An 11,794-nucleotide genomic window follows, 5' to 3' on the forward strand; every position below is an offset into this window, starting at 1 on the left:
GTAATGGGTCGCGATTTCAGTCTTTTCGGCCTCCCCACTCCCCGGACTGGGGTCCAGAGGCAGGGACTCTCTTTCCCTGTCGTGGGCCCCTCCGCACCCGAGGAGGGGAGGATGGGCACTGCGTGCGCGAGGGTCCTGCTCCCTGGTGCCCGACACTCTCCTGTCTTTCGAAGCACAGAAACCTCACCTGAAAAGCAGCGCTTGACTGCCTGTTGACGGAATGAGGCAGCTTGTGTGTGAATAACGACAGCCCCTTTTATTTTCCGTGTACAGCTGTGGCCTGCAGCCGCCCTGCTGAAACCTCAGCCCCCCTTCTGGGGCTTGCAGGGGAGGTACCCTATTTGCCGGTCCTGACCATACTCCTAGCTATTCTGGCTGGATGCTTATTTTGTATCTAGATCATGTAGGAGCTGCCTGCCTGAGTGTGGCCAGGTACCTTCCACCACTGGCCAGTTAGGCTGTGACCCCAGGCCACTGGGCCCAGCTCCATCTCTGTCCCCTGCAACCGTGCAGACTGTGAGGTTCTCTCCTCCACCTTCTGGGGCTGCCTGGAGCTGCCCAGGTGGTCAGCAGATGACAATAAAGAACATCTGTGAACGTCAGGAGGCCTGAGTGTTCAGGCATATAGACGGCCTAAGGCTGTGAGGAAAGGTCAGACGCCCAAGGTGCTCAGTCAGTATTTCAGGGGGAAGAGGATGGAGGTGGGAGCAGTAGAGGAGGCTAGAGCAGAGGAGGGGAGGTTGAGGGGGTCTTGGTGTGGCTGGAGAGAATTCACTGGCGAGGGGAAGCAGCTACCGTTACGGTAGGAAATGGAGAGGGGCCGTGCACGTGCCGGGAGGGCCGGCCTGCAGCAGGGCAAGGGAGTGGTGGGGTGTCGGCGGGGGGCCACGGGCTGTCGGGCGCCTCACCCACTCTGTGAACAGGTGGCCAGATGAGGCAAGGCCTGGCTCCAGGGGCCCCGGGGAGTCGTATTTGGCAATACAAGCAGCTGTAAGCTTTTCCCCAGAAGGTGGTGTTGAAACGGGTGGCGTGCCGGAGGAAGGCGGGAGGAGTCAGCCCAGAGGCTCTGCATGTGCACCAAGGGGACTTTGTGGCCTAGGTTCTGCCCTGTCTCCCTGGCCCGCAGACCCCTGTGAGGCTGTCGGTCGTCTTGCCCCCTCTGGGGGAAATCCTGTCTGGGACATGAGAGCACAGTTGCTAAAGGAGCGAGGCTAGAGGGTCTCTTAAGTGGTTCGGTCTGGTTTTCTGGTTACGCACCCACCTCTCAGTCCTTTTTAGCCAGCTCAGGGCCAAACTCCTCCAAAGGAGACATTCCACACTCCTTGACAGCGAGGTCTTTTTAGCACTTTGCTGCCCCAGTCTTCACCTCAGAAGCAGGCGTGACCCAAGGAGGATCTAGATGTTGCGGGGGGCCGAGATGCCCCTCCCGTGTGATGGGTCCCCGCTCCCCAGGTGCCTCAGGGAGGTGCGGATCTCCTTCCTAACAACTCTGGTCCAAGGATGGCTTCTGTCAACCAGGCTTCATTCACCCAAGATGTGGTAAATGAGGTATTGTGTGTATACCCTATTTTCTCACCTGACCTTGAGTTTATTCAGAAACGTGTTGGCTTCTCTGTGCTCGTAAAATGGACTCACCAAAGAATTGATTTCATATAGATCAAGACACTAGATTCCCATAAACTCAAACTCAGCATCTCTTCAACCAGAAATCTCCATCTATCAGCACTTTAAAAAATGTTTTTCTATTATAAGTTAATACATGTAAGTTGTACAAACTTTGAATATAAGAAAATTAAAATAATCCATATCCCCTTATCTAAAGACCACTACATTTGCTATAGTTAGCAAATTTACTTTTACTCATTTTTCGACATATGTTAGCACTTGGTATTTTGGGCTTCATTAGTCCTATGACAATTAAGGTGATGGCCCTGAAATATTTCTAGATTCCCAGAGCTTTCAGAAGATTAAATGAGTTTCAGTGCAGTTCTAAGGTTGTCATAATTCATAGGTTGTACAAAGCTGGATGCTTATTTTGTATCTAGCTCATGTAGGAGCTGCCTGCCTGAGTGTGGCCAGGTACCTTCCACCACTGGCCAGTTAGGCTGTGACCCCAGGCCCAGAGAATGTGATCTCTGAGTTTTAATGGGAAAAACCTGATACTCAACCACACCATAAGATTTGAGAGTTCACTGATTCTCGAAGGTTTGGGCCTAAGGTTTCACTCTTCTCTCCATCAGACAAGGAGGCAGAAGGATCGGGCCTCCACAGTTCCCAGCCCCCACGTGACCAGCAGAATGACCCCACCCTGGAATACGGTGCCAGTCATTCCCAGACATGTCTGCCCTCCAGCACTTAGCCTCCCTAGACCCCAAGGGCAGGTCATGAGACTCCAGTTGCTTACTGGTGTTTAGGCTTTCTCAACACTAATGTATTCTGGGTCTAGTCAGTGTAACCCAGACCAAGAGAGGAAAAAGGCCAAGAGCACAGTGATTCTCACCATGGTGGATGGACTGGGAGCAGACAGCCCTGGGCTCTGCCCTGTGTAACTAGGGACAGGTGACCTCTCGTTTCTGATCTGACCAGCAGTCTCTGTGGTCCCCTTCTGCTCAGAAACCCTCTGATCTCTGCCTCTATTAGAAACCGCTTGGACTGCAGCCAGTGCCTTCAGCATACATGGCTAATGAAAGACACCAAGAACATGGAGGCCAAGAAACTCTCCAAGGACCGGATGAAGAAGTACATGGCAAGAAGAAAATGGCAGGTAATGAGGGGTCACTTTGGACTGGGATGTCGCCCCTCATAATTGCTTTATTCAAGCTACCCTCATTCCCAACTTGCCCTGGCCTCACTCCAAAAATGTTTACATTTGTTTCTGAAATAGTCTGGGACCAAGACTGACATTCCATGTCTTCGTGACTAGGGACGAGCAATGTCACCTTTAGGACTATTTGGCAGCCCTGGAGAATGTGATCTCCTTATAGGTAGCGTGATGGTCTTGCATTTCTTTACAGTGAAGGAGGTGGGCACATGTTCCACAAAGAGAGACATGGGAGAGACATAGAGAGGTTGCATGTTACTAGCTACATGTCCTTAGCCAAGTTACTTAACCTTGCTGTGCCTTCGTTTTCTCATCTATAAAATGGGGATATTAGTGGTACCAAATCTTTGTGAGATTCTCACTGTTGTGAGAATTATATGAGAGAATATTCATCTGGCCTTTAGCACATGGCCTGGCACATAGTAAGTGTTCACAGATGAGATCGGTAGCCAATATGTATGGAGGGCTGGCCACGTATAGGGAACATTCAAAGCACTCTCTATGTAGTTTTTTAATCCTGGGAGGCAGGTACTATTGTTATCCCCAGTTCTCAGACAAACAAAGCAGAGAAAGGTTAGGAAGGTCACCCAGGGTCACAGCTAGTAAGTGGGAAAGCCAGGATTCAAACCCAGAGACTGGCTCCAGCATACAGAGTCTTAACAGCACACAGCTTAATGACACAAATCGCCTCTGATTGTTAGCAGATGGAGAAAATGATCATCCAAAACCATAGAGAACTTATCATGATCTATTTTATTTCTATTATCACTACTAGTATTATAAAATTCCTGGGCTACTGGAGGGTGCATGGTTTCTATACTCAAGGAATGTACAGTGTAACAGGGACCTGAAGCAAATAGACATAAAAGGACATAACACACACCAAGAATTACAAATGTTCACTATAGCTCTCCATTCCCATATATGTGAGTGCGGACAGAGAATGGAACCAGTCACACCAGAGGTGGATGTGAGTCTGACAGGAGTCTGAAGTTGGCCATGGAACATGAGTAGAGCACAGAGAGGAGGGGATAACAGCACAGACGGAGGAAAAGGCGCAGAGGTGGGAACTGGACCTCACCCTGATCATGCTGGCCTGACAGGAGCAGTCTTTTAGCTGGGCATTCAGGGGACTGGGGCATTTGGACCTTGCCTTTGTGGCAGAGAACAAGGAAACCACCATTTTAGGGGCAACTGGGACACTGGTGATTTGCCACACAGAATGACTAAACCGCAGTTCACTGAAAAGTCCAAGTTCACACAAAGGTTGAGAGGAGCAAAGGTGAGAGAGGGGCTTCGGGTGTGTGGGTCTGAGAGACTTCAACCCCTGCACATCTCAGCGGCCTCCCCGAAGTGGGAGTCAGTTCTTGGTTAGCCCCGCCTGAAGGTTTGGGTGGATCTCCTGGCCTCTGTCAAGTACCTGGTGAGTTGGAACACGTGTGCCGCTTACCTTACCCTCTGGTGCCATTAGGGTCCAGTGAAATCAGAGGAGCAAATATTCTTTAAAAAAAAAACAAAGCCACAAGAGGACCACAAAATCAAAGGTTGGCTTTATTAATGATCCTGTGGCCAGTAGATCTCAAAGAAATAGCGGTATTTCTGGAGCAGATACGGTGACTGGTATGGGGGTGGGGCAGTTCTCAGAGGAGGGAATTGCACTGGGTTTTGGTTGGATGAGGCCGTGGGCTAAAGGGCAGCCTTATTACTTCAGGCTTCTGGAGGCATCCACACATCTGCTGGTGAACCAAAGCCAGGAAGAGCCTAAACCCAGGGGATAGGCGCAGAGAAGAGATAAGGAAATGGGAGAGGAAATAAATGGAATTTTTCAGTCAGATGTGTCCGGAAACCATAATTTGTGGTGATATCTGAATCACATTTTTTTCTTGTTGTTTACAGTGTTATCAGCCATAAGGTTTTCTGAAAGTGAGAAGGGAAAGGACAGAATTCAGAAAAGGAACATTAATTTCCTATTTTAATATAGGTAGCAGCATTTGGAAATGGCTTTTCCACAGAAACAGTGGTTATGTTTCACAAAATTACATAGAAAAGTAGTCTGCAAAATCCCATTCAACACATAATGTCCCTGAAGCATATTGTCACTGGTAATAGTTCAGCTGCATCTGACCACCTTGTGTTACATCTCCTCCTTAGGAAAATGTTTTCCACATTTTAAACTCTGGATACCAGGACCTTAGCACCCCTGGAATAGGGGGTTCCCTCTGAGAGCAGCTGAGGTTCTGTGTGCTGAGGCGGAGTGGAGTGGAGGGGGATAGAATGGGGTGTGCTGTGGAGGGAGAGGGCCAGGGCAAGCACAGGGGGCCCACAGCGCTCTACAGCTGCGTAAGAAAAGCTTCCTTGCTATCATTCTGGTGTGGTTTTTTTTTTTTAAAGCTTATGACATTCTTAAGGATTTTTTAAATTTATTTTTGGCTGTGTTGGGTCTTCGTTGCTGCGCGCAGGCTTTCTCTAGTTGCAGTGAGCGGGGGCTATTCTGTTGCAGTGCGTGGGCTTCTCATTGCGGTGGCTTCCCTTGTTGCAGAACAGGGGCTCTAGGCGCGGGGGTTTCAGTAGTTGTGGCACGTGGCCTCAGTAGTTGTGGCTCACGGGCTCTAGAGCACAGGCTCAGTAGTTGTGGTGCATGGGCTTAGTTGCTGTGTGGCACGTGGGATCTTCCCGGACCAGGGCTCGAACCCATGTCCCCTGCATTGGCAGGCGGATTCTTAACCACTGTGCCACCAGGGAAGCCCCTGGTGTGGTTTTCATAAAAGGGGAAGGAAGTAACATGGGAACAAGCCCCAACAAGCAAGCAATAGATAGATGACTCATTGTATTATTGATTTTAGAATGAAGTTATTCTGAAAGAGGGTAGGTTTTTTATTTATATCAAAAGAATGTTGAAGAGACGTGGTGGTGAGTAATAGCATTGAGGGTGGGTAAGTTGAGCAGGATAACAGGGCCTCTGCATGCAAAATGGAAGCAAAGGACTAGGAATTGGAGGCTTGTGGGCAGCCATCTTTATTCTCTGAGAACCACAAAGACTTCAGCAGTATGGACCAAAGGGCCTTGGGGAAGAAAGCTTTTGACTCAGTATAGCACGGAGTACTCTTGGCCATCACATTTAGATAATACGCATTCTCAGGGGAAATTGTAGTCTTGGGGCTGTTGGTGTTTATGTAGGGCCCATGATGGCTGGCTGGCTCTAGGGTGATCACCTTGCCGAGGTTTTCCAGGGCCTGTCTCAGCTTTATCCCTGTAAGCCCCTCATCCTGGGCAATCCCTCAGTCCTGGGAAACCAGGCTGGTTAGTCACCCTCGCTGGCTCTCCCAGGGGAGGGAGTCTGTGCTCTGTTAGGGAAGCCGTTACAGACCCTGCCCGCCTGGAACACAGGAACCCAGCCTTGGCAAATTGCCCTCCAACAAGAAAAAGGCCTCCTCAAGACAAGAATGGAACTTATCAAGAATTGAATCTTTCTTTTTTGATGTTTTAAAAATTTCCAAAGGTCTCAGTTAGTAAAGCAGCAACCAATTTTCAGCTCAAAGGCATGAAACTGGAAGGCTAGAACATATAGTTCTGACAAATAACTTCCCCACCAACTAGTTTTTCCCATGAAGCAGCTTCCAAAGATTGACCTCTGATGTGTGGGTTATTAAGATTTTCCCTGTTGAGCACTTATATTTCTTCCTGTTTTAGAAATTATATGGTCTATTGCTCCATCTGATGGAAAATTTCCCCCAATGTGTGGTCTATTCGTTTGTTATTTGCCACCTTCTCTGAAATATTGTAACGCTTTGATTTGCCTTGTTCTCGTAGCTTCCTATTAGTCATTTTGTTAACAGAAGAGGAAAGACTTCATTCTTCCACACCATACAAGTGGAGACAGTCCTGCATCCAGGTGTTTGGGATTAGGGAGCCCATGGGCTCAAGGGGAGCGTTCCCTGCTACACATTTGCGTGTCTGAATCACAGTCTTTCTGTAGAAGACTAGAGCTGCAGGGAGATTTGAATCTTCAGGTCCAACAGTGAGGCCCAGAGAGGGGAAGTGATTTGCACACGTTAGCAGAGTAATGAGTGCTTAGAGAACTAGCCTGTCCCTTGTCAGGCTGTTTCCTTCCTCTCTCAGCAGCTAGTCTGTGGTGCACAGCATCTGGATGCCTCAAAAGACGCTTTGGGTGCAGGGCTGGAAAGCAGTGGTTATGCCTTAGTTTCTTATCTTAGTCATTCCATTGACCTTAGAAAAGGGGTGAGAATCTTTACTTAAAGGTGAGAAACACAGACACAATGTGTATAATTGGGGACTTCTTGACCTAAATCCTATGCTTGGTAGAATTTTCACAATGCAAAGAAAATTTTCAAGTCCTGGCATCTTTTTCAGTAAAAATTCTGTCCTCTCCCAAGGTGCCTTGACTAAGAAAAGCAAAGTGCTGTGCTTTTCATTTCTTTGGGTGCTGCTTTTTGATGCTGGGTGTACATCAGGGAAGAACTGTAGACTTGTGCTGGGGCCAGCCAGAGTATTTCTCGAAATCTCTTTAAGTATCTGAATCATAAATAGAACTAAATGAGACCTTGGAGATCATCCTGTCCAACCCCCTCCTTATACAGAGAAGGAAACTGAAGCCCAGGGAGGTTAAGCGACTTGCCTATGGTCAATAGAAGGCCTTTTTTTTTTTTTCTCTTTTCCCAGCGGGACCTGTGGGATCCGTAGTAACTATTCTCTTGGCCAATTAAAATCCTATCACTAGCATTGTTTTATGAGAAACAGCCTCCACTGGGCCCTGTCAGCAGTTAAGTCTTTGGAGCCGTCTCAGCCTGCAGTTGCTTTATATAAACTATCCCTTTTATGGGAGTTGAAGCACAGTATGAAAAGGGTTTTTGTCTCATGTTGACCTTGTTTAGTCACATTAACGCACACATCGGTTCCAGGCCCCATTCCATTCTCCGAACATCTTCTGACACGCTGATAGTGCTGAGCAGAGCAAGGTTGGGCTCACTCCTCTGCAGAACCTCGGCACGCAGGAGGCCCTTGTTTCAAGGACAGCTGCTTCTCCTGGGCTGGGCTCTTTTCCCTGAGCCCCGCTGCCCAGCTGGAACCAGTGACACCGCCTGAGTCCAACGCCATTGTCTATTTTCCAGAAAACGGGCAATGCTGTGAGAGCCATTGGAAGACTCTCCTCTATGGCAATGATCTCAGGGCTCAGTGGCAGGAAATCTTCAACAGGGTCACCAACCAGCCCACTCAATGCAGAAAAACTAGAATCTGAAGGTAAGGAGCTCCAGGAAGATTTTCTCCAGCCCGATGGTGACAAAGGAAGGGTTGGGGGATGGACAGGCATTTAGAGGGTTTTTTTCCTTAAGGTGGGGGGTTGGGTTTTTTAATAATACAACCTACAAGGAAAAATTTGAAACTACTTTTACACTGCCCTGACAATAATTATTAAATGTAGTATTCTTTAATTGTTTCACCTTAGGTTTAACTATTTTCAGAAGGAAAGTTATTTGTCTAATAGAACTAGATGATCTCCACTAACCTTTTCCCTATATTTTACATAAGAATTAGCAAAGGCTTTATTAAAAGTTTCGTTTTTCTCATTACAAAAGCGATGCTTGTATTAACAGGCAAACATAAAATAAAAATCACATATAGCAGTGTACTTTTTAAAAATATCCGTTTTTTTAACGTGTCTTTGCGTTTTCCTTTTAAACAAAAATTGACTCATATAGTCCATATTTGTTTGGTATTTTTCATGATGCTGGAATATGTCGTTTGAACTGGGTAGACAGTGACTGGCAGGGCCCCTCCTAGACACCAACAGGGTTAGGTACTTGCCCACCGTCTTTGAGATGCTGCCCCATCCATCTCCTCAGTGAAGGCCTTGGCCTCTTCCTGCTTCAGATGCATGTAGGGTCTGGCCCTTATCCTGAGGTGCCTCATTTGGCCTGAGACACTCCTCCACCTCCCACGGCCTGATGCTTTTGGTATCCAAAGGTGAGAAGCTGAGTCTAGCTCCCTTTGTGCATAAGACAGGGTAATCGGTGAGGCTGCTTACTGAGCTGCTCTGATGCAGCCGGGGACCAAGACTGCTGCACATGGGCCTGGTCCCTCCTGCTCCAGCCCTGCCACTCTCCAGGTGACCCAGAAATAGCCTGAAGGGGAAGGAGAGGATCAGAAGCCACTCAAAGTTACAGCTTTTCCCTGGACCAATCCCAAACCCTGGTCCAGAGTCATACACTGTGAAGGCAGTATCCGTGTGGAGAATAGAGCTATTGGCAAATCGAAGATGCCTCTAGGACCTGGCTCTTCCCTTCCAAGGAGTAGATGAAGGGCCTGCTGCTTCCAGAGGAGGGCAGAGGGGGTACAGAGATCAGGTGGGATGGCGTGCTTCTGTCCTTCTTCGATACCCTCAACTGAATCCTGAAGCAGCATGAAATGCAGCCAGATAACTTTTTTAAAGATTATTTCCTTTTTCAGTGTGTCAGCATAAGGGAGGGAGTCCAAACATTTCCCCAGTTTGGTCACAGTTCTCTCTTCTGCCAAAATCATTTGGCAGCAGGCCAGCCAGTCCCCAGGAGAAAGGTGTGCTTATGATTCAGTCCTCTAAGCGCCATTATTTGCTAAATTATAACAACTTAAAAAAGAAAACAAAAAGTCAGCTTTTTTAAACCAGGGAAGAGGAGAGAACGAGGAATAAAGAAATTACCATGTCCTCTTCCCTGTCTTCTAGAAGATGTCTCCCAAGCTTTCCTTGAGGCTGTCGCTGAGGAAAAGCCCCATGTAAAACCCTACTTTTCTAAGACCATTCGTGATTTAGAAGTTGTGGAGGGAAGTGCTGCTAGATTTGACTGCAAGATCGAAGGTAAGTTTGTAGCTGTTCTTCCCTTACCTACAAAAGGGGTATGGTTGGCTGGTGGGCCCCTACTGTGTGCCCTTGGCAGAATGTCAGTTCTGGGGCAGCCAGGCTGTGAGGGGAAATGGGTCAGGAGGAGTTGGCCCACTGCCCCACTCTACCTGCTTAAGATTAGGGCCATTCAGTGACTCACTGAGGGCACACCGGATATTTCACCTACTTACATCAGCCACTACACCCAAGTTAAAAGTGGTTTATCATGGACCTATTTGGCTATGGAACGTGCTTAATGAAATGAGCTTTGCAAGCTTATGGGAAGCATGTGAACTGCCCACCAAAGGCTCTCAAAGGAAGGCTGGCACAGAGCATAGGATGCAGAGAAGGCAGCTCTGCTGTTCATCACTGGGCTCTGTGACCTTGGGCGGTGATTTAGCTCTTCTGAGCCTCTAGTCCTCATCTGTAAGACAGTGTCTAATGCCTTGAGTGGCTCTGGAGACTGTGAGATAACATGTGGAAAGGGGAAACCTTTCAAGTCTTTTAAAGATGTCATGGAGTCAAGGGAAAAGTTGTGGATCTGGTAAGTGCAGAGACAGCCTGCGGTGTGACTTCAAACTGAGGGAAGTTGGGATCCAGGCCCCTGTGCTGTCTTCCCCATGTTTCTCTGCCTGCTAGAAATAACGTGGCCAGAGTGAGTTGTTAGAGCTCAAGGGACCCTAAGGGATCTTAGCATAGCACCTGAGAAGTTAGCAGTGTTGGTGACACATAGCATTTCAGTCTCAACAGACTGCAACATTCTAGAAAGATAAGTGGCAAGATAAGACAGGCCTCTTTGCTTCAGGTCTGTGACTGTTGTGTGCCAACCAGAGTGGAGGGCTATCTCCCATTTCGGTCAGACCAACTTCCCCAAGGCAGCATAGCACAGGACAGCAGTGATAACGAACCATGCCTCCCACTTTGTAAGATTCTCCAGCAGTATGGCTAGATAATGCCTTTTGGGTAAAGTAACCCAAAGGTAGGAATGAAAAAACAATTTTTCTCTTGCATCACTATATTACCAAGATGCCTTATAAATGCCTCGCCTACCATAATCTTTCTCTTTTTTCATTCAATTTTTTTAAAAAAGTGGATGTGCTGCCTTTGCTAGTGTGGAAGTGCTCAGATCGGGGGTTCTGCTGAGAGTCCTGGGCCACTGCTTGTAGCTCTCACCATCACTGCTGTCTTTGGGTCTTAAGTTCTTTACTTTTTCCTTTATTTTTTAGAAAATATTATTTCATAATAATTATCTTTTTGCTTACTTTTCTCTTCGGGATTATTTTCTTGGTATTTGAATCACTTTGGATGCTGAGGAGAAAGTAAAGCATATGGATGCTGTTCGTTAAAAGCAAAATTCTACTCGAAAAGTATGTTAGAATTCTTATGTGTAATTTGTATTCTAGCTGGGGCTACAATTTTGTCCTGTAAAACTACTTCTCCAAAGTTTAAAAACAAGTCAGTTAGTAGTATTATGTTTTTAAGGGCATAAAACATATATTTTAATGCTGAACTTTGCAGCAACATGACTAATGCATAAAATGAGACGAATGAGTCTGTCTTTGGATCAAACTAAGACAAATACTGCTTTCTTTTTCCTAGCAGTATTGTCAGTTCCCCTAATTTATGTTTTACAGGTCTGTTATCATCTTTGAATTATAATTTATACACCATAAAATTCACCCATTTTAAGTATACAATTCAATTATTTTTAGAAATTTACAGAATTGTGCAGTCATTACCACAATCCAATTTTTAAACATTTCCATCACCCCCAAAAGATCCCTTGTGCCCATTTTTTCTAACTCTTATTTTTTTATTTAAATTTATTTAAGTTCTTTTATACAAGATAAAAAAAAGTTTTCTTTTAATCCAAGAAGATATTTAGCTCCAGGCATGTGGTTGGAACTGGGACAGTGTTCCGGGGAGTTATCTATATCTGTGTTAAGGTGGGAGGTGGTACAAGCCTTACATGGGTGGGGAACGGGATGCCTGTACAATACCTTATGTGGCGTTTCAGATATTAGTGTTTACAATACATGCCCCTATTCAAATGTAAATATCAAAACAGATGGTAAAAGCCAACATCATAATTTTTTTTC

The 11,794-nt window shown here is 46.6% G+C and overlaps 1 protein-coding gene across 6 annotated transcripts in view; it reads left to right on the plus strand.

Moving 5' to 3' along the window:
* MYLK (myosin light chain kinase) overlaps positions 1-11,794 on the plus strand; it is a 268,669-nt gene that overhangs the window by 254,709 nt on the left and 2,166 nt on the right. For 3 of the 6 annotated variants that reach the window (XM_049710436.1, XM_049710438.1, XM_033403905.2), the window contains 3 exons: positions 2,641-2,764; positions 7,951-8,080; positions 9,540-9,671. In XM_049710436.1, coding sequence (XP_049566393.1) covers positions 2,641-2,764; positions 7,951-8,080; positions 9,540-9,671 — 386 coding nt within the window. Of the gene's footprint in view, positions 1-6; positions 1,549-2,640; positions 2,765-5,199; positions 8,081-9,539; positions 9,672-11,794 lie in introns of those variants that run through there. The other 3 variants (XM_033403906.2, XM_049710437.1, XM_049710439.1) reach the window with 3 other exon arrangements.

This window comes from Orcinus orca, chromosome 5 (assembly GCF_937001465.1).
Source record: "Orcinus orca chromosome 5, mOrcOrc1.1, whole genome shotgun sequence".
Lineage (NCBI taxonomy): Eukaryota > Metazoa > Chordata > Mammalia > Artiodactyla > Delphinidae > Orcinus > Orcinus orca.